Here is a 27,999-nt window from a genome sequence, read left to right as displayed (position 1 = left end):
AAATATAGTTTTTTTTCGATTTTCATAAAAATGTGAAAAATTGCCCACACAATTTTAAACCCCATAACATGCCATGCCAACATAAAGCAGGCAACATTCTGGAAATGTTATTTATAAAGTTATTTGGGTGCTTTGACTACTTGAAAAGCAAAGAATTTAGAAATTGAAAAATTGAGAATTTTTCCAAACTTTTGACAATTTTTGTCAAAAGATATCAACCAAATATTCTACTTAGTACAATGTGTGATGAGAAAAACCATCCCAATATTACTCTGATATGTGAAGGTTATAATTACTTATAGTGACACAGGGCAGATTTAAAAAATCGGAATTGGTCCGGAAACCCTTAAGTGGTTTGGTCCTTGAGGGCGCGTTCACACGTTCCGCTAGCGTCGCGTTCATAATGTGACGCTAGCGCACAGGGGGCAGGGCTTGGGGCGATCGCATATGTGTTTCCAGAGAAACGCATGCGATCAGGTTATCAATCGCATGCGTTTCCCGGAAAACACATATGCGAACGCCGAACCCTGCTCCCTGTGCGCTAGCGTCGCATTGATACAATCTTTTGATGCAATCTCCCTGCAAACGGTTCAATACCCGCATTTCCTGGACTGCGGTACCACGAATGAGATGCTAGCGGAAAGGGTGAAGACACACATGGCGTTTTTGGGCCGTTTTTACTAAGTGCGTTTTCAGATTGTTAAAAACGCATGCGTTTTTGTCCGTTTTTCATTGCGCAATTTTGGAAAAACGGACAAAAACGCATGCGTTTTCAAAAACCGCATGCGGTTTTTAAAAACGGATGCGTTTTTTTACGCATGCGTTTTTAACAATCTGAAAACGCACTTAGTAAAAACGGCCCAAAAACAGCCCAAAAACGCCATGTGTGTCTTCACCCAAAGTGTGAACGTGCCCTCAGGTTGGATTCACACACTGCTTTTTGAAACACAATTCAAGCTCAGCAGGGAGGAGTTTTTCCTGATGGAGATGTGTTAAGATCAAGAATAAGGAACACATGTTCTGCATTGTTTCCTGCCAAACCTGAGTGAGCGATCACAAGAGCTGAGGTCTAAACTCCCTGCTGCGCTTTAGGGCGTGTTCACACGTTGCGTATTGGTCGCGTTTTCATTGCGTTTGAAACGCATATACAACAGCTGATGAGAGGTGATTTGCCTAATTACACTACCGTTTACATTTGTAAATGCAATGTTAACACATGCGTTAACAAAACGCATGCGTTAATGCGTTGTTAACGCATGCGTTAACATCGCGTTTACGATGCGTTTTGTAAACGGAAATGTTAACAGTGATGTAATTAGGCAAATCACCCCTCCTCAGCTGTTGTATATGCGTTTCAAACGCAATGAAAACGCAGGTCAAAACGCAACGTGTGAACGCGCCCTTAGTTGTATTTAAAAACGCAGTGTGTGACCGCAGGTTCCAAGGGTGAAGGCGCTTTCCCATGTGGCGTTTTTCTTGCTTTTTTAAACACATACAAAACGAAAGTGGGAGGTGGTTTGGCCAAAACGCATATGCATTTGCAATGAATAGCATGCATTTCAGGCAGACCCACCTCACACATTTGTTTTGGATGCATTTAAAAATGCTACAAAAACGCCATGTGGGAATGCGCCCTGCATTTTGAATTCAGACTATTTTTCTTTTCGTGGAAAGTATCGTATTGAGTATTGTGATATCTTTCCAGATATCGTATCCCACTCACAATGATGGTATCCGTGCACCCCTAGCCTGCACCACAGCTTATTTCATCCCTGGACAAATTCGTTTATTCAGAGACCAGATGTAATATGTAATGCACTGATGTACACATTTTTATACAACAGGGGCGTTGTGTCTCCTACTTTTAAGCAGTGAGGGAGTTAGTGGCAGGGACCACATGGGGGCGCTGCTGGGCGGAGAAGTCTTCCCGCTACACATCAGTGACGTGTGTGGCACTCGGAGTTAGTGGCTGGCAGGTGTGAGCCGTGACATAGGGCTAGTACACACCGCTCATGTGAGAGCCGCCTCCCCCGTGCTGGCCACAGTCCCCCGGGCTGCCCGGGCACTGGTGCTGACAGGCGGCTCCTCCTCCCGTCAGTGTGATCAGGTTACAGCGCTGGCTATGGAGCTGCAGTGTGAGGGGGTGAGGGACAGGTCACCAGTAGGAGCCCCCAGCACAGTGCTGCAGCACATGCCCTGCTGAGGCTGTGTACCATGAGGGGCTGCTTCGTGGTTCTCTGACGGGAAGGAAGTTGAGTGGCCCATGTGAGGTACTACAGTGCCAGCGACCCGACTCACTTGTGAATTCCCCTGCTTGGCGCCTGCCCCCGCCGGCCGTTCTCCATGCTCCTGGGGGCGTCGTGGCTGTGCACCTCCAAGGGACCACAGAAGCCATCAAAGGGAGAAGAGGAGGAGAGGGGCGGCAGGAGAGAGGGGGCAGCAGACATGGACGAGTCGTCGCTGCTGGATCTGCTGGAGTGCTCCGTGTGCCTGGAGCGGCTGGACACCAGTGCCCGGGTGCTCCCGTGCCAGCACACCTTCTGCCGCCGCTGCCTGCAGAGCATCGTCAGCTCCAGGAACGAGCTGCGCTGCCCGGAGTGCCGCATCCTAGTGGAGTGTGGCGTGGATGATTTACCCGCTAATATCCTGCTGGTCCGGCTTCTGGATGGCATCCGCCAGAGACCTCGCAATAGCCCCAGCGGGAGCCCCACCGCGGGCGTGCACCACTGTGCTGGCACCAACAACAGTAACAACCACAGCCCGGGATGTTCAGCCGCTGGAGGTACTGCACACAGCGCTGCTGCCAGCCACAATGCCCTTCTCCTGGCAAAGGTAGGTGCTGATGCCATATGAGCTGCCCCTTCAGCACATCCATTTATCACTAGTACTGTGCCATGTCATGTGGCATACATGCTGGTACCCCTGTGCCATATCTAGGAAATGGGTATCACTGTGTTCATAGACTACAGCTAGTGCTGTGCCATCACCTCTCTGAATGGTACTTTATGATGCATAGAGTGCATATGGTGCCACTTTACAAGTCCCAGCATGCCAGTTGCTAGATACAACCTGAAGAGGTGCATGTGGCACCCTGAGGATACAGCCGGTACCATCCCCCTGGCATTAGTAACTCTCTTCTGTCCATCATTTGTGCAGGAATAAGACTGTATCTATGTTTTGCAGAATTGGATTTGGTATTTGTGGTGTCATACAATACTCTTGTGCCATGGTGGCACATTGTGGTACATGACACTGTTTCATGATGGATGGTTATGGTCTCATCGGGTGGTGAATGTATGTGTCAGTAGTTCATTCTTTATGCACTGGCTACTATTGGGAAGTGAAGTTTTAGGACAGATAATGAACAGTCTATAAAAGTGTATTCCAATGTCGTATCATTTAGTGCAGATATTGTACAGCTATGGTGTTTGGAGTTGCATCCAGGCCAGTATACCTTTCATATGTATTATCTGTTGGGGCCATAAGTGTCGCTAGAGAAACCTTCAAGGGAACCTGTCACCACATTTTCACTGTTGTTTGTATCAACAGGTTCCCTAAACAATTTTATAACAAATGGCTAAAAAAAAACAGTCCTTTAGATTCCCTTAATAACCACTTTGTAATCTTACCTGGCAGCCTGCCAGAATGAGCAGGGAGTCAGAGGGGTGTATCCATTGTGGCCCAGTCTAATTCCCACTGCCTGTCCTCACTCCCAGCTGGTCCTCCCCTCCTCCAACCTCATCCTCCTGGAAGCAGAATTCTGGTGCATCAGCTACGGCTACATGTCATCAGCAGTGAGCACCAGAGTGTGTGTGTGTCCTCCGCCAGCTCCCTGCGCATGCTTCTCCCACTATGCCAAGAAGGATACACTTCTTCTGCCAGCCTGCCAGAAAAAAATTACAAAGTGGTTTCTATGGGGTTCTAAAGGAACTATTTTATTTCCAAAAAGGATGGCCATTTGTTATAAAAGTGCTATGGGAACCCGTCAGCATATAGAACGGTGAAAATCTGGTGACAGGCTCCCTTTAAACTTTAACATCTTTAAAGTTTAAAGGATCTGCATTTTTTATATAGGGAGTAGGGAATAGGAAGAAGACAAAGAACAATGATCAGCTGACAGTGACTACATTCCCACACGGATGGGTGCCCCATAGCACATCTATAAAGTTTCATGTAACATCTCTATGGGATATGATTTCAAAGTGTTTTTTTTTATTGGGATCTATAGGAATATAAAAAAAAGGCTGGCCATCTGTTATAAGAGTGCTATGGCAACCTGTGAAAATCTAGTGACAGGTTGCCTTTAAAGACTGGCCCACAATTATTAAAGCATTTGCGCCAGTTTTTTCTCTGACTCTGCACTAGAAACTGCTTGTATACGTATTTATATAGGGTCTGCACCAGTTTTGTGCATTTTTTGAGAGCACATTGTTTTTTGTCAAATTTTTCCAATTATCTTAATTAAGATAATTGGGAAAATCTGACAAACAGTTTTTTTAATGGACTATAAACAGGTTCAAGATGCCACGTGTTTCACCACCCTAAGAAGAGAACAAAGAACAATGATCAGCTTACACTGACTACATCTCCACGCTGATAGGTGCCCCATAATACATCTATAAAGTTTCATGCAACATCTTTATGGGATATGGAATGGCTTAAGTTACAGTCACAGAGCTGGATATTTCATTTATAATCACTGACACCAGAGGTGTTTCCCGCCATAAAAGCAAACAGCTGTTAGTTGTAAAATAATGACAGATGAGATATGTGGAGCTTGCGCTTTAATGATGTGCATGTAATGTCAATCTATGCATGTATACTATGTATACCTATACATTCAGTGACACCTCCAATGAAGGGAATCATTTAGAATAATGGCAACTGGAGCAGGTAGTGCTTCTGCACAAGGAAGCAGAGGGGAGGGTGTAACAGTCAGTAAAGCTAGAATAGAGGGCTGAATTTAGAAGTAGGGAGGTCATGGGTTATATATATATATATATATATATATATATATATTTTTTTTTGATGGTAGATTTGCTTCAAGACTTGTTTGACAGGGTTTGAATTGGTTAAAGGGGTTTTCCCACAAAAGAAAATTCTCAAATCTCAATACCCTAGTGATGTTAACGCAATAAAGATAATTTTAACCCCTTACTTTACAATTTACTCAGTTTTATTGCTGTTTTAGCTCCCAGGGTGTGGGCAGGGCCTCACTAAGCAGACACATTACTGTATTATCCATCTAGTTCTGTGGGGTGACAGTGTGGTTACATTATCAGGGTACAGGGCTGCCTTCTGTACTAACATACTGACACATAGAGAAGAGACAGATCAGAGATGATGAGATGCCTATTACACACCCAGCTCTACTACATCTCACAGACATGTGCCTGCATATGCCTTCCCCCAGATCACTTATCTCCTTGTAGATTGTAGCCTCTCTCTCTCTGCTCACCATGTGCTGACAGGCTGTGAATCAGTGAGTGTCTCTGAACTCTGTGCAGGGAGTGTGGCTACAGTCACACAGAGGAGACAGACAGAAACTCATCCAAGATGGCCGCCACCCGACCCTAAGTCAGAAGTTACAGGGTTGTGTCTAGGGGAAACTGAAATTGTGTACACCAGGACTGATAGAGACAGGTTGGACTTTTTTTTTAATAACAGTGAATTTGAGAATGTGTTATTTTGCTATGCTGAATACATATAAGAAACTTTGGCTTTGTGGGAATACCCCTTTAAGGCACTTGGTTAAGCACTACTTCTTCCTTCTAGGTCTGTGACATTACTTCCACTCATCAGATGACCTATTTCAACTACATTCATTTTTGTTTCATTTAAATGAATGTGGCTGAGCTGTTTGGGATTAGTGGACAACCCATTTATGGGAATGCTGACCAATTAGATACATGTCTGTGATACCTAGTGATTCTTGTCGCCCCAGTTGACATGCCGGTAATAATGGTATTTTTACCACATTTTTATCTATGAACTCTTATATCATTTCTCCTACTGATCTGATTTAAGAAAGGGGATCCCCTGTGATCTGCCCATGTGTGCTGCTCTTCTTGTAACAAATCTCACTATATCATGGCATTGCAGTATGGTAGTAAGTATTGGTTTTGGCAAATCAAACAGAAAACCATAAAAAGTAGAACTAATTTGTAAATGTATTTTTAAAAATGAAAGCCTGAACCTACTCCCTTACATAATGCAGCATTGCTACACACGTCTGGGTGCCCTGGGTCAGCTGTCTAATGGACATTTGTTGGTCCCATCTGTAATGTTTGTGCCCTAGGATTACACAGCACACGTCCTACTGAGGAAGCATTATCCTTTCTCAGACAGATGATGAATGTACAAGGACTGTGGATAGTGCATCCTCATAGGATTCTTGCTTCTGTGCTATTGCCTGACCTTCTCTAAGTCTATACCATTGTTATCAATCAAAGCAAATCTCTAGAATGGAAAAAAATACAAACATTTCTGTGAGCAGCAAATGGATTGGACTTTTCATCTTCAGTCTTTAAGTGATCCTCTACTTGGAGCAATCCTAATGAATTGCTTGGAGCTTTGTTGTCAAATAACCTTATGCAAAACAACCGCAACCATATTCATAGAATCAAAATCCAAATAGCTGGTATCAGATCACATTACTCCAAGAAGACCAGGGATCCTGCTAAAACGACGTTGTAGATTATTCTTTCTTCTTTATGGAAACTCTCCAGGCAACTACAGACCATTGCAGCTCAGCATTTTCCTAAGAGGAAATTGAGTCTGAGCAGACAATCCCCTTTGGAAAATGTTTTTTTAAAGATGTAGGTCACTTTGAAGCCTTTCATAGTCGTCAGGATGATGCTTCTAGCATCCTTTTGCTGTACAGAAGAAAAGGGTTAATGCTTATTAGAAGTATGTCAGGAAGATACAGGGATAGCAGATTTATAGTCATTCATTTACAGCAGACGTTGGCATAAAAGCGAACCCTATAAAAATAAATGGATAGTAATGGACACCACTGAATAGTGACAGGGGGCACGGCATGTTCTTCTTTATGTGCGTCCTATTATATGCATATATTCTGGATATAGAGAACATTCTTGGCTACCTATACAGATATACTGACCCCTTTTAGATAAGTAGAATGTATTCATGGGACATAGACACTAATGGTGTGATTGTGCTGCTCCATTGAAGATCATTTATCTTATATACTGTATGTTGAATGGAGACATTTTGAATATCACTGTACATTAACCACTTCAGGACCATTTTTTTGTTGGGCTTTTGCTTTTCTATTTTTCACTCCCCTCTTTTCAAATGCCGTACTTTACAAAGTTTACAAATGTATATATTGTACCTTCTAGTGTCACCATTAAATACTCTGTGCCATGTACTAGGAAGTATTACAAATGTGCTGGAATTGGCAAAGAAACACTATTTTCTGATGGCTTTGTTTTTACAGTTTTCACTGTACTGCTTCCTCTTTGCTCCTTGGGTCAGTACTAACACATGTTGAGTTGGCATATTCTTCTGCCCATAAGGTTTCATTCTTTGCTGTATGTAGATTGGTAAAATGTCTTTTTTTTCTGGCATGAGAAGTTTTCATTTATACTGTTTGGACAACTGTACAACCTTTTGCTTCAAATTGCTATTTCTAACATTATTTGTGTATGTGTATTTGTTTTGTGGAAATGAGGTGTTTTAACCTTAAGGGTTGGGCCATGTATATAATATACTGCAATACAACTGCATTAGTCTGCCAAATTACATCTACCTCTTACAGGCTTCACGCTGTAATGGCAACTGATTGGCGTCCTCTGATGACATAATGGGATCGCCAACCATCGGCAGCGCTGTAGTGCCTTTATGTGTATAATACAGCAGACACCCGTCATATACAGAGCTGATTCAGTTTGTGAGCCCTCTCCATACATCCCTCCACACATGAGTTTAATTTTACATTGATCAGTTTTGAAAGGGTTAGGCCCCTTTCACACTTGCGTTTTTCACGCGCATTTTCTGCGCGTGCTTTTGACGCGCAGAACTTGCATTGCACTCTGACCTATTGTAACCAATGGGTCTTTTCAGATTTGCATTTCTTTTCACGCACACACGCGCGTGAAAAACGCACCATACAAGTCTATGGAGATGCATCAAAAACGCATTGCACTCTGAGACACTTGCAAGTGCAATGTGTTTTTCACGCATCGATTGCCATAGAAAAGATAGAGCTCAGTCCTAAGTCCTTTCACGTGAATTACCTGCGCGTGAAAAACGCATTGAAATTGCATTGGAATTGCATTGAAAACGCGCATGAAAAACTGAGACACTGAACAAACTCTGACCGAAAACTGAGTGCACTCTGATGTAAAATGTGCGTTTTTCACTGACCAAACCCTGATCGCACCCTGATCAGACTCTGACGTGATCTGCAACGCAAGTGTGGAAGGGGCCTTATAGGAGTTTTCATTTACCTTTATCACAACCCAATCGTGATTAGTGCAGTATCCTAGTGATATATCAACCTTGTTAAATGGATGGGTTTTATTTGCTGAGTTAAGACTGTGTTATATACTTTAATAAAATACATGTGCGACAGGGAATGGGGCATTATGCAGCTGATGATGTAACTCCATTTTAGTAATGGAGATGAGCACCTTGCTTCCTGTAATTCTGGTTTATGTAATTGATCGGGATGGTTACTGAATTGTCAAAGCTTGAATGAAGTTATAGATTGTCCTGAGACTAGAGTTCTCCTGCATATTGCTGATGTAAAATACACACTAGTAAAATCAATAGTGTCTGGCATTCAAGGGGAAGTCTGGACAACTTATAAGAGCATTCATGCTGTTCATCATTCTAAGTCATGTAAGCCTGTGTTGTCCCAGTTTTTATAGAGTGGCTGCATTATCATACAAAAACTGGATGCAAGTAAATTCTACTGCTTTCAGTCGACTGTATTGTGTTTTTTTTTTTTTTTTAAAGAAAACATTTTAAATATAATAATAATCAGGCCATTGTATGTTGAAAATGATGAGTATTATCTGAGCTACAATTGTACATCTAGTGATAATTCCTTTTTTTTACATTTCATCCAATAACAAGGCAATTATATTCCATCATTGGTTTGACATTGTATCTAGATGACTGATGATGCAGCTAAACCAAGCAACTTCAAAGTTTACCCCTATGTGTTGCAATAATCTGCAGAATTTAGCCATTTACTATTATTGGTTTCTGATCTTGGATGAAACAAACAGCCTGTATATTTAATGCGGACATGTATTGGAATCGAATTGCTATCATAATCACAGGACACTGAGCCAGTCTGAGGGGCTGTATGAGTGCTTAATGTCTAGCAGCTCATTTTTTCTCCAGTTAGGTATAAACAGAGGTGTAGAGTGACACTTTCTACCTCTGGAAACATTGGGGCATATTCTTGTCTGGTCGAACTTTAACTTTTAAGTTTAAATCGATTCATCACTAATAAGAAACCCTAATAGTATGGTCCATATTGTGCTGAAGCCAGTAAATTTCTGTTCCTGCCAGCAGGAGCTGCTGGTCACGTGACCCCAGGTAGCAGGACTTAGGATTTCCTTTGTCCTGCTCGGTTCCAGCGGATAGCTGACGCTGTACAGTCTTTACTGTTTGCACACCCCTGTCATTCACTTTACCATATCTCTGGTTGGAGGGATGTGCAGATGTCCTTGGCATACTTCTTGAACCACTGACATGATAGTGGGAGTGCTGGCAACCAAGAAACTTTAAAGGGGCAAGTACAAATATAATTTTTTTTCCCAATTTCATGAAAATTTAATTTGTTTAAACTTGCCGTACTTTCCAAATGCGATAAACTGAAAACTCTGTATAAAAATATTAGTTCACTCTTATTACAGTGGATGCAAGTTTAATGTAGATCTTTCTTACGATTTTGCTGCAGATTCAGGGCTCTTTCACACTTGGCTTTGTTTATAACGTCCGTGGCTCAGTGATTTCTACAAATGCCTCACAAAGCCATTAATTTCTCCAGGTGTTTTCACATTGGCTTGTATTTCCACTGATCTGTTGTCCATGAAAAAAAATAAATAATGAAACGTCCTATTTTCTTACGGATGTGGTTTATGGAAGGCAATAGAAGTCTATGAGTCTGGGAAAAAAATGGATGAAACAAAACCAAGTGTGATGTGTTCAAAGCTTTTTTTTTGCTGACATGGAGACAAACGGAAGAAAATCGGAGACAGAATGCAACGGATGCGCAACTGAAGCTGAGCACCGCCAATGTAAAAGAGCCCTTAGGCTACATTCACACACATGTATGGGGGACGTATATACGGCCGACGTATGTATGGCCGATATGTCCCCCATACACTTCTATGGACTCACGGCCCTGATTGGGAACTGCACCGTACCTCTCCATAGCCCGGGAAAATATAGGACATGTCCTATCTTTTCCCGTGATATGGCGCAGTGCACTGTATCTTCCTATGGAGAGGGGCGGAGTGAGCAGTGCTCATCCCCTGCTCCTCTCCACAGCGCCGATGTATGCCCGCCGTACTACGGTACGGCGGGCATACATCGTGTGAATGTAGCCTAAAACAGGATATTTCCTCTGCCATTTCAGACAAGAGAGATCCACATTACAAAATAGACCTGATGCAGTTCATGTCAATTTTTGTGCACACTGAAGGAATTTATTCATACTGGCATTGTATGCCAGTCTTAACTACCCCAGGGCTGGCGCTCCAGATTTACTAGGAGGTTCTGGCCTTTTAGTAAATGCAGCACAGCATTTGTGCTGTACAGGCGGTCCCCTACTTAAGAACACTCGACTTACATACGACCCCTAGTTACAAACGGACCACTTGATATTGGTAATTTATTGTACTTTAGTCCTAGGCTACAATAAACGGCTATAACAGTTATCACAGGCGTCTACAATGAAGCTTTATTGTTAATCCTGGTTCTTATGACAATCCAACATTTTTAAAATCCAATTGTCACGGAGACCAAAAAAGTTCTGGCTGGGTTTACAAAGATAAAATATACAGTTCCGACTTTAATACAAATTCAACTTAAGAACAAACCTACAGACCCTATCGTGTATGTAACCCGGGGACTGCCTGTATATGAAATCTGTCAGGCAGAACTATAACCTGGTCCGACGGGAGGGGTCAGGAATTGCAGATATTTCATGACTCTTGGCTACAATTGGCCCTCTCTATGTACAATCTACATAGAAAGTTATGTGGAAAATAACCAAGAAAACATGGTGCGGTATTGTGTGTTGTGGGTTATACAGACATACTATACGTACATATTCTTTTAAGGGTATGTTTGAAGGCCTGCAAGGTGGGGGAAAGTCTAATATGTTTGGTACAAAGTCCCAAAGTATGGAGACGGTTGTGTTTCAATTGCATTTCCATTTACGTATATATATATTAATATGACATAATCTGGCTGTAAATGCATGAAATGGCTAGAAAATATTTGCACATTTTGTTGAGTTTTGTTTTTTTCGACATCTGTTTCTAATTAGTCGTCCCTATGAATGGAGTGTTGGTTTTTCAAACCTTTCCAAGTACTGTCATACTGGGATATTTTTAATGTGTCTGGATTATAGTCTGGCACAATCTCTTGAAGCATCGCAGTGGAATGCATGAACAATCCTTTATTGGAAAAGTATTGTTTAGTACTGTCCGTAGATGTTTCTTTTTTATGCAATCTTGTCTATCTTTTCCTGTTTTTTGTTTTTTTTCCCTTAATCCAAACTTTCTTTGTCATTAACTTTAAATTTTAACCAATCTATCTGATTTGGCAAGCTCTGTGCAGAGCTACGGAATCTGTGTGTGCTATATAAATAAAGGAATTAATATTGTAATAAGGGATGCAATGGAGTGCCATGTGTTGTCTGTTTATGTAGAAGGAGTGAAAGGCATGTTTGTGCAAAGACTGAAGCTCTTGCCCTGCTAACCGGGGATAATTAACACTTGGCAGCTAATACTGCTTAATGAGAAGTGACAATAGGATGATAAAGATGTTAGCCTTGTGTCCTATGGCTTTGTGAAGACGTTGAAAGACATGTTTTTGCTGAAGAGGGAAATTTTATACATGTGTCATGTTCTCACATAGCAAACTGTTTTTGGTAATTACTTGAAAGATTGCAGGAAAGTGTGACAAAAGCTGCATGAGTGGCATGAGAGGTGAGTAGATAGATTCATAGGATTGTAATCCCCATATTCCTATTGTTTTTTACTTCTGACCATTTTATTACCTTGTAAGATCTTATTTTGTTTGTATATGTACCCCATGACCTAGTGACCAAGTGCGGCATAATATGATGGTGCTATATAAATAAAGATTTCATGATGTTAAACCACATGTCCACCTGTATTTTACTCTTTTGCCAAGAACAAATTTACAATCCCTAAATATGTGAAAGACCCCTGAAAGCTACATAGCAGTGGTAAAAAAACTTAACATCATTGAGTTCAGCTACTTACCACAAAATCGGCTGCAATTTGTATCTGGCACCAAGATGTTAGCAGCGGATCCTTTAAGCCTGTAAGTTGTGAGATGGGTTCTCCATGGATCACAGTTGTTTTCTTAAAGCATTCAGATTCTCAATGAGATCTGAGAAATTTCAAGGCCAAGACAGAACCATGAGTTCTTTGTGTTCCTCTAATAGTTCTTGAACTTTGTAGTTGGGGGATTTGCTTGGGTTCTGTCTCTGTATGGCAGATTCTGCATTCTCCATGAGTTTACGGCACAACACATGTAGGCTGAATTATGAAAATATCCACATGGATTTGAAAATTGAAAGCTTCCCCCACACATTTTCACAGTGGATTTCACCCCCCCCCCCCCCCAAATATGAATAGACAATTTTTTTTTTCATTTATTTTTTTTTAATTTAAAGATTTGGGGTTCCAGCTCTTTTAGAATACAAAAGTACACTACAATGTACAAGTTCTAGTCTCTTCATATCACTAATGTTCCTACCCAACAGCACCTGACTTGTATCCTGTTTGCTTACTTTTTGTGGCCTGGTCGACATAACTGGTGTATATTTAGCTTGTGCCTGCTACCTAATCCATCACTTGTGTCTCTGGATGAAGTTTAGTTAGATGTCCATCTGTAAACAGCAGTTACTGCAGAGTTCTTATTATTGTTACAGCCCTCAGTAATTCACCAACTTCTAATTGTTACTGTTCATTAAGCAAGTCTTACACTCCTGTATATACAGTACATCACCAAGAGCTTTCTATGTATATACATGTTATTATGGTCAGTCAATGCTAATAGGATTATGAACACAGTTAAATGATTATTTGTCATGATAGATATGCTGAAATAAACAGAAAATGGTGTAGACACCAGCAATTCATTAAAAATTCAATTAAGTATCTGGCTCTGCTAATCTCCAATACTGCACATTCATAATTAATCTGATACTTTGTAAACAAAATTGACCTCTTTTAGACTCGAGTATATGCTTGCCGTAATACGGAAAAATTGGTATTACATAATCCTCTATGAAATGTAGCAGGCAGAAAAATGGTGACTGCTAGAACCTATAATAATCTTGGCCCTTACCTCCAGTATAGCACTGCTGCCTCCAACCTCGTTGGTATACAGAGGTGCATCAGTGGTGTACCCACCTGCTACAGTCAGAGGCTGTATCAGGAGTGTTTTGTCTATGTGATGTCACCACTGAGCCTCTGTATACCAGCAGAAGCTGGCAGTGAAGAGACCAGTGGTAAGGACCATGGTTAATAAAAGTTCTTTATTATTTTTACATCTGGGACTCGTAGCAAATATTTGTGAAACCACACAACCCCTTCAACATTAAAAGCCAATTTTTATTTCATAACATAGAGTAAATACTAGTAGTAAACTTTGTAATATATTTTATTAACTCCTTCCTGACATCACTTTTGTATTCCATTTTTTACTTTGCCTCTCAAAAACCATATATTTTCTGTTTACAGCACCATACAGGGGCTTATTTTCTGCAGGACAAAATCTATATTACAGTTAATATTCTGTACCATGTACAGGGAAGCAGGGGGTAAAAATAGCGAATGGAGGAATTTACATAATTTTTTTTAGACTAAACCTACTTACTATAAGGCCCAGCCCTGATTTAGTCGTCCACAAAAGGAACACATATCTGACACCAGTTAAAAATTCCCTGTTGGCCACACACAAGCACAGCACCGCTCTGCTACATCTATTCACTCATACATGCACAGCCCTGCTACACCTATTTACTCACACACTGCTCTACTACATCTATTCACTACCACACACAGCTCTGCTACACCAACTTATTCACACACAGCTCTACTACATTCCTTCTTCTAACAAAGCACTGCTGTGATTAGTCACTCACACACCTCCTTGCTACATTCACTCACTCTTTTAGGTCTACTTCATACATTCACTAACATAAACACCAGCAGCAATGCTATATTTATTCACCTACACACACACACACACACACACACAAACACACCTCTTCTTCATACACAGCACAATGATTGCATGCACCTGGCCTGACTTACTAGACATGTAGATGTAAAATTAGTTCTAGTAAATCCAGAAATGTTGAGTGTAACCCTCACATTGGGTTTCCTTGCGTTCCCTTTGGACTATTTCTGTATATTGCAATGTTCTCTGTACTGGCATAGAGTTGGAGAGCTGTGCAATGAGTAATCGACCTACCACCCAAAATGGCATGTGCAATTTTTTTTTTTTACATAAATGTCAGGAGCTGAAACTTCAACACTTGAAACCACCCAACACAATGGATGTACCATGAAGTCAATGTTATGTTCGGTTCCAGGCTGAAAAGAGAGAGTTTACTGTTTCGGCAGATTTTGATGCTCATAAAAAAGTAAAAATGGGTTTTTACTTTTAGAGGTAATGGTATTTTGTTGAATTTACAAATTCACCTTCAGGATAGACAGTTTGTTTAAAAGAAGAGCTGGTATGAAGAAGCTGCACAAACTGAACTGCTGTGACTGCAAAGACATTGTTTGGCTCATACACTTATTCAATCAGCTCTTTTACTCAATCAAAGTCGAGCACTGCTTAAAATAGCCGAGTTAGCACCCTCTGTTCCTTTATCCTGGCACAGTTCCTCTCAAGTTGAAGTTACAGAGATATGAGAGTGTTTAAGGATGACACAGCATTCTGTAGGATGAGAAGCTGGCCAGGAGGGACTGGCTATGATGAGGATGTAGGGTAGAACCAATATGCAATGATGGACTAAGTGATCCTTCAAAAAGAGGTTTTGACATTCGTACATGTCTTTTTATTTAGTTAAAATAACAATGGAGTGAAAGCAACCAGAAAAGATGTGACATGGCCCCTAATCACAATGTACACATATAAGAAATATTTGAATATACCAATAGCGCCAAGTATCTATGCTCAAATTCCAGGATGCTCATAAACCAAAGAGACCCACTAATGGCCAAAAAGAGGAACAAGACACACAGAGACCCATTTAGACGTAAAGAGAGGAAAAAAGGAAAGGTAACCCCCCCCCACCTCCCTGCTCCAAAGAATAAGTCATAGCCCAAAATGCAGAACGTCCATCTAACCCCCAGGGTTTTTACCTTCGGGAATACCAGTGGTCAGGCTTGTGATTCTCTGAACTCTTTCTAATAATATAATCTTATGGAAATGCTCCACACTATCATGAGTTGAGGACAAAACATCTTCCATTGCCATAACATTATTCAAGTTAACACCACAAGGTGAAAGGAACATGTTTTTTCACAATATGGATGCATTCCCTGTTGGTCATAACTGTGAAGTGCAGAACAGAACTCTTGGATGTCTACTAAGGAATCTCGCTGAGGTGGAGGACCTAAGTCACCCCCAGGTCAAGTACTGTTGTCTTCACATTGCTGGTCATAAGGATGTAGACTGACTGTAGAATTGTGAAACCCACTTTATCAGTTTTCATCGATGGGGAACCATTGTATAAATGCTCATTTTCCCTGCTCCGGCATGAAGCATTACAGGATACTGTGCAGTTAGTAAAGTTAGTTGCGTATCAAGGTATAATAAAATAAATAGTTTTCCCTTATCCATAGGTTAATTCTTTGGGATCAAACCTGTGTTCTGTCCAAGCTGCAAAATGGGCAATCCCAATAAATGTGATTTGGAAAATGTGATCAATGTGTACAAAATGACTCCAGAAATCTAGTAACCTCCAATAAAAGTTATAAAAAATTCTCTAACAGTCATAAAATCAATATAACAGTAACAGGCATAATCTTATCACAGACTAAGGGCAAAACATATCCCATACTAACTGGACCCTTCAAGGTTAGTTTTATTAAGAAAAGGAAGCCGCGATTTCAATGGAAGGCAGGTGGGGCCACAATTCAATGAATCTGCAATGAAGGAGCCCATCAATAACTTAGAGGGTGACAGAAGACATACATGGTGCTATCATCCCTCTGCTGAACGATGTCATTTAAGAAATCAATTGAAAATATGAAAAAGAGTGCCTTATGTGAAGAGGTGCCGTGGTGACTTCCTGGCATTTACTTTCTTGACTGTAATTCTTGACCTAACGCATTTTCTAATTCAACAAATTTTGGTTGTCCCTGGATATGACTGTGACTTTTCTAACTATGGTCAGATTCTTGCCATGAATAGCTTCTTTAGTGTGCACACTTCAGTGCTCTCTGCCTCCTGACCCCCCTCCCCCCTGTGTTACAAGACCAGCTCAGACACAGGCATTTCCTTTCATCAAGCAGCATTGTGCAGAGACTTACACTACTAGCTACAGACAGATACGGTCTTTATAGCAGAGCTGACTGTGTGTTTTATTGATAAGGTGAGGGAGCAGAGATGAGTGTCATTATGTGTTATATTCACCTCATGGAGCTCTGATCTTTCTCATCTCTCTTTCTATGTGTTAGTAGAATATTCAGAATCTAAATAAAAGTGTAGATAAACCTATACCCTGATGATCTTGGCACATTGTCAGCACAGAGCATCTCACAGCACAAAGGACTCATGAAGTGTCTGCTCAGCTAGTCTCCACCCACACTCTGGATTCTTACGCAGACCTGTATAGGGAGTGATGGGACCAAAAACAGCAATAAATTGGCAAAATAAAGATGATTAAAAATGGTTAAAAATTATCTTTTATTGTGTAAACATCAGTTGGGGATTAAAATTTGGGAACTCTTTTTTGTGGGAAAACCCCTTTAAGCTCCTGCATGAGGAGATGGAGAGGGGCTTCCTACTTAAATCTTAGTTATTTTTTGACAAATTAACAGGATAGTTATGCTGTGTGTAGCTATGCATGTAAGCTCCCTGGTTCCAAGGGTGAGGATGTTGTGCAATCCAGTGTGCAGCGCAGGAAGCGTTATGGACGTTATGGACTGTTTGTGACAAACTACCTACAATAGCTGGAGTCTTTTATGTTGTTCTGGCAGAGAGCACTGTTGTTGGGGGGCATTTACGAGGCAAAAATAGGGCCTAGCTTGTGTTATCTCAATAACTCTCATACGACCAAAGACTAGTTTCGGTACTGTGTTTTTATAGTGCAGGGAGAGAGCTCCCATTTTCTTTGGCACTATAGCAGCTGCTTTGGCACACACCTTAATGACACTGACTGAGCCCTCTCCATGGCCGGTGAGTGTTTGCTGCATGTTGCCGTCGAAAATGGCACGTTTTACCATTTTAAAAAACATTTAAAAATTCCATAAAAAGTAATTTAAAGGCCATATAGTCCTCAAAGTGGTAGTATTGAAAATGGCATCGAAAGTTGCAAAAAATGACACCAAACACAGCTCCGTTCACCAAAGTATGAAAAAGTTATTTGCGCCAGAAGATGCTAAAATATAGGGTTTTTTGTGTACAGGAGGTTCTAGTTTTTGTAAATGTATGAAACCTATGTATAAATTTGGTATCACCATGATCGTACCGACCCAAAGAATAAAGTAGACTTGTCATTTGGGGCACACAATGAAAGCAATAAAATCCAAGCCCACAATAAAATAGCATAAATGTATTTTTTCACCAATTTCGCTGCCCATTACACGGCATGAAATATTAAATACAGTCACTATGAAGTGCAATTTTTTACGCAGAAAACAAGCCCTCCCACAGCTCTTTACGTGAAAAAAACAAAAATAATTATGGATTTTTGAAGGTGGGGAGTGGAAAATGAAAATGCAAAAATGAAAACGGGCCTGGTTAAGGGGTTAAATATTTTACCACTGCTCAGCTGTCAGGGGTTTGGTATCTGAAATTCTTGCTTTTATAAAACCGTGAAACTGTTGGTGCTGGTCCTCCAGAGTATTTACTGCCCTTACAGTAGTTACTGCAGTTCTTTGCTTTGGATAGTACATCCTAAAGAGGATAGGTGTCTTCATAAAAATTCATAAGATATTATTTTATTATCTCCTAGTCTTTCAGTATACAGAGATCGCATATGGGCATTATTTAGTAAGTTTGTTTTCAGTCATTGTCCGCTCGACGCGTAACAGAAATAGGTGCTGTTTATTATAGGTGTGAACAACATTGTTTATCTGTATTTGGGGCAGAAACTTGGAGAAACGTTTTCCTTGTTATGCAGATCATTGTCCCTTCTATATGGGTCTCGGCAGCATCTTTTACTGTGCCTACACCCCTTCCTTCAGCCCTTCCAGTTTTATATATTTATATAGAACATGCCATAATTAACATTATTGCATTTGCAGAACAGAATACTGTAGAACAATTGAGTAAATTCATTATCCTGATTTTATAATGACCTTAACTTAAACACATTGCTTGATTTGTTAATGTACAGAAATAACACGGTTTGTCTGGCTCATTGTCAGTGTAATGTAATACACAATGCACTTTATGTGTAACAACTAACAGGTGCGTGGAAGCAACGCGCCAAGATTATGGATATGTTACAGCCTAAAATGACTTGCACAGCTGCAGATAGTGTAATCCTCATTGTCTGCATTCAGTTACATTAGGTGCTTGTATGTATGGGGGCTGCCGGCAGGGCAGGGATCTGGAATGGATTCTGGGATCCACTAAATGAAACTAAATGGTCTTATTTTAAAACGCTTGAAAGAATAGAAGTGGTGGATGTAGCTATAGTGGAAAGCGTAGACTATTACATTGAGGCTGTTACTTGACTCTTTAAATACCAAGAAAAGATAACCCAATACCTAATATCCAACTCCTACTACTAATAAAACACAAACAATACCAATAGAAGTAAATAGGATACCCAAATGAATACATAAATTTACAATAAAGTTAAATACTCAGTTTACAATAAACAATATATGTCTTTATTTAATCGGTCACCACAAAAAAACACGGTTAAAAACTACACATAAAAACCACAAAGGTGTGGCGGTGGTCTGAAATACACAATACATAGTAAGTACATTTTAAGTATCCGATCAACATCAGCGACGTTTCGCCGTCGCTTCCTCTAGGGGGACTCTTTGCCATCAGTTAGTCAGACATTACTATTTCCCAGTTGAAGAGACTGATATGCCCAATACCAAACTTTGTTTGATGTATACAGTAGTGTGGAATGTGGTGTAGAAAATGTTATCCCAAAGTGACCGTTGCTTCCTAATGAGTCATCCTTGGCACTGGTGTGAAAGCTCTGGATGGTCTCATTGACTTGTTTAGTGGTTTATCTGAAGGCAGACGTGGCATGACCTTGGCTGGTTTTACATATTTCTAAAAGCAGGAATATATTAGAATGAATTTTTGCAGAGCACCTTGGCCTGTACAATGCTGTTCTTACGAATACCGCTTCCGATTTCTGCCCCCCCCCCCCACGACCCCCATTACATCAGTCCTAAACCTCAGTCTGCTCCTCTGCCTGCCAGCACGAGTCTATGACATCATCTCTTCCTGGACGAAAGTGTGCAGGCACTCCGCATAACTGAGGATAAGCAGAAGCCATCAGTGTACTGGGGGAACATAAGGCTCACATGTATGGCTTCCTCCATACAGCCTCTACAGCTATCTATCTGAGATTACACCTAATTATCCAGAACTCATGTCTTTTGACAAATTTTCCAGTTCACCATCTATTATGCATTTTGACGATTTTTCTTTCCTGAAACATATACAGTGTGTGTGTGTGTGTGTGTGTATATACTCGTATGTGTATACACTACATAACTATGAAAGATTGAGACACTATCAGAACTGCAGGATCACACATTTTAGGTATGTTCAGGTCATTAGGTGAATATACGTTGTGTGTATATATATATTATATCTCTATCTATCTGACATGTAAAAGGATTTTGTCAATTTTCAAAAAGGACTTTTTGTTTGTGCAACTCTTATAAAATTTGAATTTGTGTCTTGGCTCTTTTTCTTTTCTGCCATCTGCCTCTCTGCTTCACTTGATTTAAAGATCTGCCATAGACATCGTAGTATTTTCGTGGTCCCATCTTGGTCCAAGAGAAGCTGATGACATTTCAGAGGTTTTTGGGGGTTTTATCTGCTTCTTTGCAGCGGCACTACAGACATGTACAGCAAAAGCTGAAGTCCGAGACAAGCTCGTTTCTTTTACCGCCTAGTAATAATTTTTATCAATGTGCCAAAACATTGATTTCTCTTTTTCATTCTCAGGGAGGAGTGACAAGTTCTGCCTTTTGGCAGTGTAATATCTGATATCATATGGACTCTTGCCATCGGATATAGTAACTATAGCAGCATGTAAACCGTATACAAAATATTTTACATGATTACAAGTCAAAGAAGCTTCATCTTTATGTTTATTTATAAACATTCTAAACTCGAAAATAAACGTTCATGTTTTGGGAAATGGAATGCTTATGAAAGAAATGTTCATGTTTTGGGACACTGTTTAGTGTCTATTTTTTTAAAGTTTTTGTAATATTGCAAATTTGGCATGCTGTGTACAAACAGTTGCACACTTTTATCAACTTTTATTGTAAACCTTTTATCCTTCTAATACTGAACTGGACAACTGTAAAGGTTCAAACAATATGCATATTTTTTTTTTTTTTTTTTTTCAACATGATTTTTTATAATAATGTGTATAAAGGTTCAATATTTCAGGTTTCTTTACATACTAACAAGTCATGCTATTACTGCCCTCTGGTAGATCCATTAGAATTCCTTTTTAACGGCAGGCTATATTTTCAGCTGTGCTGCCCATAGATTAGAAGTGTATGCTGAACTTTTCATTACTCCTAGCCCAACATATGATGATTTTTAGGCTTTTTAACACTTCCTTCAAAGCAATTTATTTTTCAACTTTTACATATTAATGAGCTTTCCATAGCATAAGTTATCATTATGAGATCAGTGGGAGTCTGACCCTTGGACACCCGCTGATCAGCTGATTCCGGCACACAGAGATCGGAGCTGGATGTACAGCTTTGTTCACTTCATTCCCTTTGTAGTGGCCATTCTCTCTGTGCCACAATTAGCTGATGAGTGGGGCTATAGGAATACATTTTCACATAGAATATTTAAAGTTTCATAAAGCAACCAAAATTCATACTAAAACATAGTCCAGGCTGCTGCGACCTAAACATTGTGCCTGCAAATCAGTGCACAGAAATAGAATTCTATATATAATAACAATGTCTACCAGCAACCCAAATCACTTCTAAGTACCACCAATGCCATTGTTATTCCGGGGATGTGAATATGCTGAGATTTTACATTCATTTCTACTATACGGGCACAATACACAATTTGGTATAATCAAGAAAAGAAAATATAATTGTGCTTATGCCTTAGAAGACAAGACTCTAGATGTAGAATAACATGACATTTACAAACATTCACTATTTGGGGCTTTTTGTACAGTGAAATTGTGTTTGTTTCCTATTATAATCATATTTGCTTCTTCTTTGAGAACACCAAATGCAGAAGATAGAAAACAGCTATAGGAGTTGTTCAATCCATTGTGAATGCTACAGGGATAGCAACATAACTTTCTTAACAGTACTTTATATTCAGCTTTTCATCTTTGCCAGTATTGTGATATGGAGAATTATGCGAAAGCTGCCTATGGCAAATAGCTTTACTGAAATGTTGGCACGGTACAGCCAAAGCTTTGAGAGTTATGAGTTAGCTCTATATGCATTAAGATCATAGGGTTTAACCTATAAAGGACAAGGCAAATATTAATATCTGGCTGCTTAAGATGAAAAGAACAGAATTTGTGTATATATATATATATATATATATATATATATATATATATATATCTCATGCCCTTCTTTCCTTCTTTAAAGGAAAGAAGGGGGGGTCACACGCGCTGGAGAACAGCATTTGACATGTGCAGAAGCATGTCAGTCAAATCGTTTTCAAACACTTTTTGTCACAAATTACTCAATTGATCATTTATTTGGATTATCTATCTTTAACCCCGTACCGACGAGTGCCGTACTAGTAAGGCGCACATTGGGTCCTGATGCATGTAGAGGGCTCACGGGCTGAGCCCTCTCCATAGCTGGTAAGTCTAATATGAGGCTGACTTGTATTAATCCTCTCATACAATGTGCTATTTCCAAGGAAATCCAAGGCTTTTAAGTGCGCCTTATAGTCCGGAAAATACGGTAATGAATAGGGAGGAAAATCCTCATATACTGCTATACTGTAGTATGGTAGTATATGTTACGATTGATCAGACAACCTAGGGTTAAAGTACCCTAGGGAGTGTGAAAAATAATTTAAAAAAGTAAAAAAAAATTTATAATAAAACAACCTACAAATTCAAATAACCACCCATTCCCTAGAACTGATATAAATATCAATAAACCGTAAAAATCATAAACACATTAGGTATTGTCGCGTCTGAAAATGCCCTATCTATCAAAATATAATGTTTTTTCAATGCATTTAACCCCGTAACGCAAAATCGCAAAGTAAAAAATGGCACTTTTGTGCCATTTTGAAAAATATTAAAAAAAAATCAATGAAAAGTGATCAAAAGGTCGCACAGACCTAAAAATGATGGCCATGAAAATGTCATCAAAAGTCGCAAAAATGAAAAAGTTATTAGCGCCAGAAGATGGCAAAATAAAAATTGTACAGGAGGTTTTAATTTATGTAAATGTATGACCCAAAGAATAAAGTTGACATGTCATTTTGGGCGCACAGTGAAAGCCGTATAATCCAAGCCCACAAGAAAACTTAAATTTAAAAATGTAAATAAAACAATTACAACCTTAGGCTACATTCACACAAACCTACGTATATACGGCCCATATACTTCCACCATATACTTCAATACTACGGTACTGCGGGCATGCATCGTGTGCCTTATATTCATCAACTATCCTAATATTATTCACCTAAACTTAATCCTTGATGTTCCCTTTAAAACACTATCCTAATACATTATGGAAAGGCCACCAGAGTTTGACCCTATTTTTTTTCTCCCAAAATTTGTCGCAGACATATGCTGTGCGTTGAGGAAAACTGAAGGACATCTAGTGTTGGGAGCATGAAAGAATTTAGTTCCTTTTTCTGCTGCAATAACCACAAGAAACACCTCAAGGGCTTATAAAAAGCGATGATGAAGAGGTTTATTTCAGCGGCACTGCCAGCTCTTGAAGTAGCGTGATTAGCGCCATGCATTCGCCTCACTGTAATAACCAAGGTTAGCTTGATTGAAACGTGAATTAATTGGCAAAGATGAAAACAAGAAAAGAAGATGGAAGGTTCAGGTACAGATCCAAAGAACACAATCTCAATTGTCATCACAATTTCTGTTATATACTAAGAGATGATGCTTGTCAGCTATGCTTTATGCCTTTTATGCATATTATGCAATGTGAAGGAGGGACACAAATAAACTCTTAACTTTCTGGTAGATTAACATCTTTGTCTTAATCTTGTGGTGCTCTATGAAGGAGGACGCAATATATTCCAGTTACATAGTACACCTGAGTAGTATGAATCCCACAGTGCCCCCATAGAAAAGTCTCTCTTCATAATGTAAACCACGCGGCGACCCTCTATAATAAAGCCACTTACACAATGTCCCCTCAGTAGTGCAGTTATCTGACCTTGCTCCTTTTCTTACAGCTGATGGGACCTGGTCCAAAGCATAGTTTTATATTGATGCCAGATCATTCTAAACTAGTAAAACAGAGACAGGCTTGCCGGTGTCCCTAATATTGTTGCTTCACAATTCCTATGTGTTGCTAATAAATAAATTCTTATCTAGTTTTTTGCCCTGTCCTTCCTTAATTCTTATTAAATTGCTTCACTACTGTTCTGTTATTCACCCTGTGCAAGTGACACACTGGCCTACATTTATTAAAGCAGACTAGTTTTGCAATAGTTTTGATAAATGAGGACCATTATGGGATACTTTCAAGGAATGTTTTATACTTGTAACCTTAAGGCTATATTCACACTGCCGTTGCCCGCCCGTACCGTACCGTAGCGGGCAACGGCAGTGTATGAGGAGGAGGAGGTGAGCGCAGCTCACCACCGCCCCTCTCCATAGGAATTAATGGCGCACAGCGCCGTATTACGGGAAAAGATAGGACAGGTCCTATCTTTTTCCCGGGTACGGAACGGTACGGTACGGTGTACTGCTCCCGTAGGGTGCCGTGCGCCCATTGCTGCCTATGGGGGACGTATATCGGCTGTATATACGTCGCCCATACGTTAGTGTGAATGTAGCCTAAGTCAGGAAAGTGACCTAAGAATCGTCAAAAGGTTTTGATGTAAACTATACTTCTAGATTTTAATTCACTTGTAATTTATAGAGATTCTCCTCAAAAAGTATACTGTAATTGCAAATTTATCTCTCTATTATATTACCTGCGCTGACATGATTGTCCCATTCAGAGATTAAATCTGTGGTGGTCCATAGTCAGAATGTACTTATAATACAGGGGAGGCCCTAGATGAAAGTCTTTATAACTTGGTGGAGTTGTGTGTGATGGCTTAGAAGGCATAAAATCGAAATCTTGTCTTGCTGAGAGTGCCTAAGTACCTTGTCTTTGGTAACAATAACTCCGTAGTGGTAGTGAATGATACAGTGATGTGAAGGTATTCTTTTAGAATGCAGATACCCAGTAAGCATGAATCTGCTTGGTGAATCAAAGGCGCTGCAGCAGGAGACCTGTTTTCTTATGTCATTTTCAGGCAGGAGAAATAATGTAATAATACCATGTGCGCCTTTCTAGCAGGGAGAGGATTAAACACAGCTCTGTAGATTTCCTGACTCTTTTTGGAGTTTAGATGTCTACCACGGGCTGTTTGAAGGAGAGCACTGGCATCCAGAGGCCTATAACTGTTTGCAGCTGTGTTTATTTTCTTGGATTTTGACTCTTCTTGGCTGAAATCCATTGCTGAGAAATGAAATGCTTAAAGCAGCCGTTCATTTCCTAAAGGCCTCTATACTTTGGCATACTATGATGTATTCTTATACTGAGTATTGTTGTAACAATGGAAGAAACCAGAGGGCGCACTAACAATTTTTCAGAAGGGTAATATTACACCTCTAAGTATTTTTGAGGAGTATTTTTAGACAAGAAGTACAGTAGCATGAAGTTTTCAGTAATGCATATATACAACTCATAGCTGTATATAAAGTTTATAGATGCTATTTATACAATAAAATAATCTCAGTCAGTATCTTCTGTGCCTAAATAGCAAATTGAGGCATGTATATTCAACAGTATAGTAATTATCATGCATTAAACAGACAAGACTGTGGCTGACTACGACACCCCCCCCCCCCCCCCAACTCAACCACCCCTTACTCTACTTTGTCTGACACTGCTGAGCTCCCATGGCTAGACTGTGGCTGATGCCACTGACCCCCTGTGACTAGACTGTGGCTGAGTGTCCCTCAAAAGTGGGCTAGGAGATTTACTTTAGTCGGAGCCAGATTCTTGCGCAGGTTATACCTAAATTCTACGTCAGCACACGTAAAATTCATCAGGAGCCTCTTAGTGTGCTTTGGGTAGGAATATTAAGACTGGTGGACGATACCACCCTGTCCACACAAATAGCCATCATAGTGTTACAAATATTAAGGTATTTCTTGGTCGCATTTTGGTATATTTAGAAAATTTTTTTCATGGATATTTGTGGAGGGCAAACGGACCCACTGTTTCCTATGGGTCTGTTAACATGTCCATTTTTTTAATGGATGTGCAGACAGTGAGTAAAAAATTTCAGCATGCGTTATTTTGTCTTGCACGTGGACCACGTACATCCATAGAATTCAATGGATCCACACTAAAATATACCGACTCTTGGCAGGCTTATAGGGCACGAACCGGCTGTCCGAGGCCAGCAATTCTAACTGCATGTTGTTTTTGTTTGGATAGTGCTGTGTGATGCGGGGGATGTAAAGGACAAGTCTGGAGACGTGTGCACACATTGGGGCACATTTACGAAGAACAGTGCAATGTTCAGTTTGTCTGTGTAGTGTGCAGGGGGCGCCCAATTCATGATTTCTGGTGCACGTTCTGCATGAATCTTTGGGCGTCTGGCTGGTCATGTTGTTGTGTTTTTCATCACCTGTCTCTGTAATCTTCTTCTTCCTGTGATAGCACATTGTAATGAATGGGTTAAAACGAGACCGCTTCGGGCCTTCGTGAGACCCGAAGCTGTCATGGCAACGGATCACCACTCCCCGTGACGTCATCGGGGAGCGAAGATCCGCAGCAAGGTGGATCCTTCGGCAGCATTGCTGGCGGCGATCGCCGTGAAAGCACCCGGTGCTAGCAATATGCAGCAAAGACTTACCGGCCTGCGAGCCCTCTCCATGCACCGGGACGGCGCGCATCGGGAAGGGGTTAAGAGTCTTTCTATTATTTCGGCCTCTCACAGCCAATTGAAAGCTGAACAGATCCCTATAATTCTAGGTTTTGTCAGTTTTTCCGAAAAATGGCACCCAAATTCTAAGCCTCATAACATAGTAACTAGTAAAATACGTGGAATCTTAAAAGACCATGCCAACATAAAGCAGAAATTTCGGAAATGTAAGTTATGAATTAATTTGGGTGGTATGGCAATCTGCTTTAAAGGAAACCTACCATGTGATTTTATTCATTATGAAGCAAACATACCTTGAGAATATTGTAGCTACACTGATGTAGAAGCATATCTTTTTTTAATCCCTGAGCTCAACATTCTCAAGGTTTTTTTGGATCATAATGTATGAAATCAAATGGTAGATTTCCTTTAAATGTATAGAATTTAGAACTTTGAAAATTAAAGATTTTGTTTTCTCAAAATCTCCTGGATATGTTAAAGCGTTCCAAAGCTATAACCACTATGACACAGGGCCCATTTGAAAAACGGGCCCTTGTCATAGAGGCCAAAATAGTCCTGAAGGGGTTAAATCAGATCTATTTTCTCACATTATCTTATGAAAATGGCATAGTTCCATGTCATCTTGTACAATCATCCAGCAAATTAATTAGTGAAGGTGTCATAGGCATTTCTCTAATTGTTCGTGACAGATTCAGACTTCATAATCCTGGATTCCAGGAATACAACACCTACAGCTGGATATTTGGCCAGCTTCCCTCCTTTTCATTGGGCTGGATTTATTAACCCTTTCTTTACTGTTATTGATGCCGGATGTTCTGCTATGCACTTTTTTAAATGACAATATTTCTGGAAAAGCTTTACATAACATAACCATTTTTACTTAGTTTTTTTCATGACATGTGAGACTTTAACTACATAGGACAATTTTAATAGTTACTCAATTTTTCTTTATACAATTTGGCAATAACTGACTACAAATGTGGAAAAATAAGCTTATTAAAGTTTTTTTTTTTTTAATAAGTAGTAAAACTGAAACTACTTTTACCAAAATATTTTATAAATATGTACTGCTTCATTCCATCACACTTTCTCAGGTTCAGCTACAGATGCAGAGGGTGCATGTACTTCTTCAAAGTGAAATTCGGTTCAAATGCCCATTTCACCTAAACCCTTGCACCTAGATACACAATTCCGATGCCA

The 27,999-nt window shown here is 40.1% G+C and overlaps 1 protein-coding gene across 2 annotated transcripts in view; it reads left to right on the top strand.

The window, feature by feature from the left end:
* The first annotated feature begins 1,887 nt into the window (after positions 1 to 1,887).
* SH3RF3 (SH3 domain containing ring finger 3) overlaps positions 1,888 to 27,999 on the top strand; it is a 334,768-nt gene continuing 308,656 nt past the window's right edge. For both annotated transcript variants that reach the window (XM_072135807.1, XM_072135805.1), the window contains exon 1: positions 1,888 to 2,832. In XM_072135807.1, the coding sequence (XP_071991908.1) occupies positions 2,344 to 2,832 (489 nt within the window). In that variant the 5' untranslated portion in view covers positions 1,888 to 2,343. The remainder of the gene's footprint in view (positions 2,833 to 27,999) is intronic.

Source organism: Engystomops pustulosus, chromosome 2, assembly GCF_040894005.1.
Source record: "Engystomops pustulosus chromosome 2, aEngPut4.maternal, whole genome shotgun sequence".
Lineage (NCBI taxonomy): Eukaryota > Metazoa > Chordata > Amphibia > Anura > Leptodactylidae > Engystomops > Engystomops pustulosus.
This window is presented reverse-complemented; position numbering and strand designations above follow the sequence as displayed.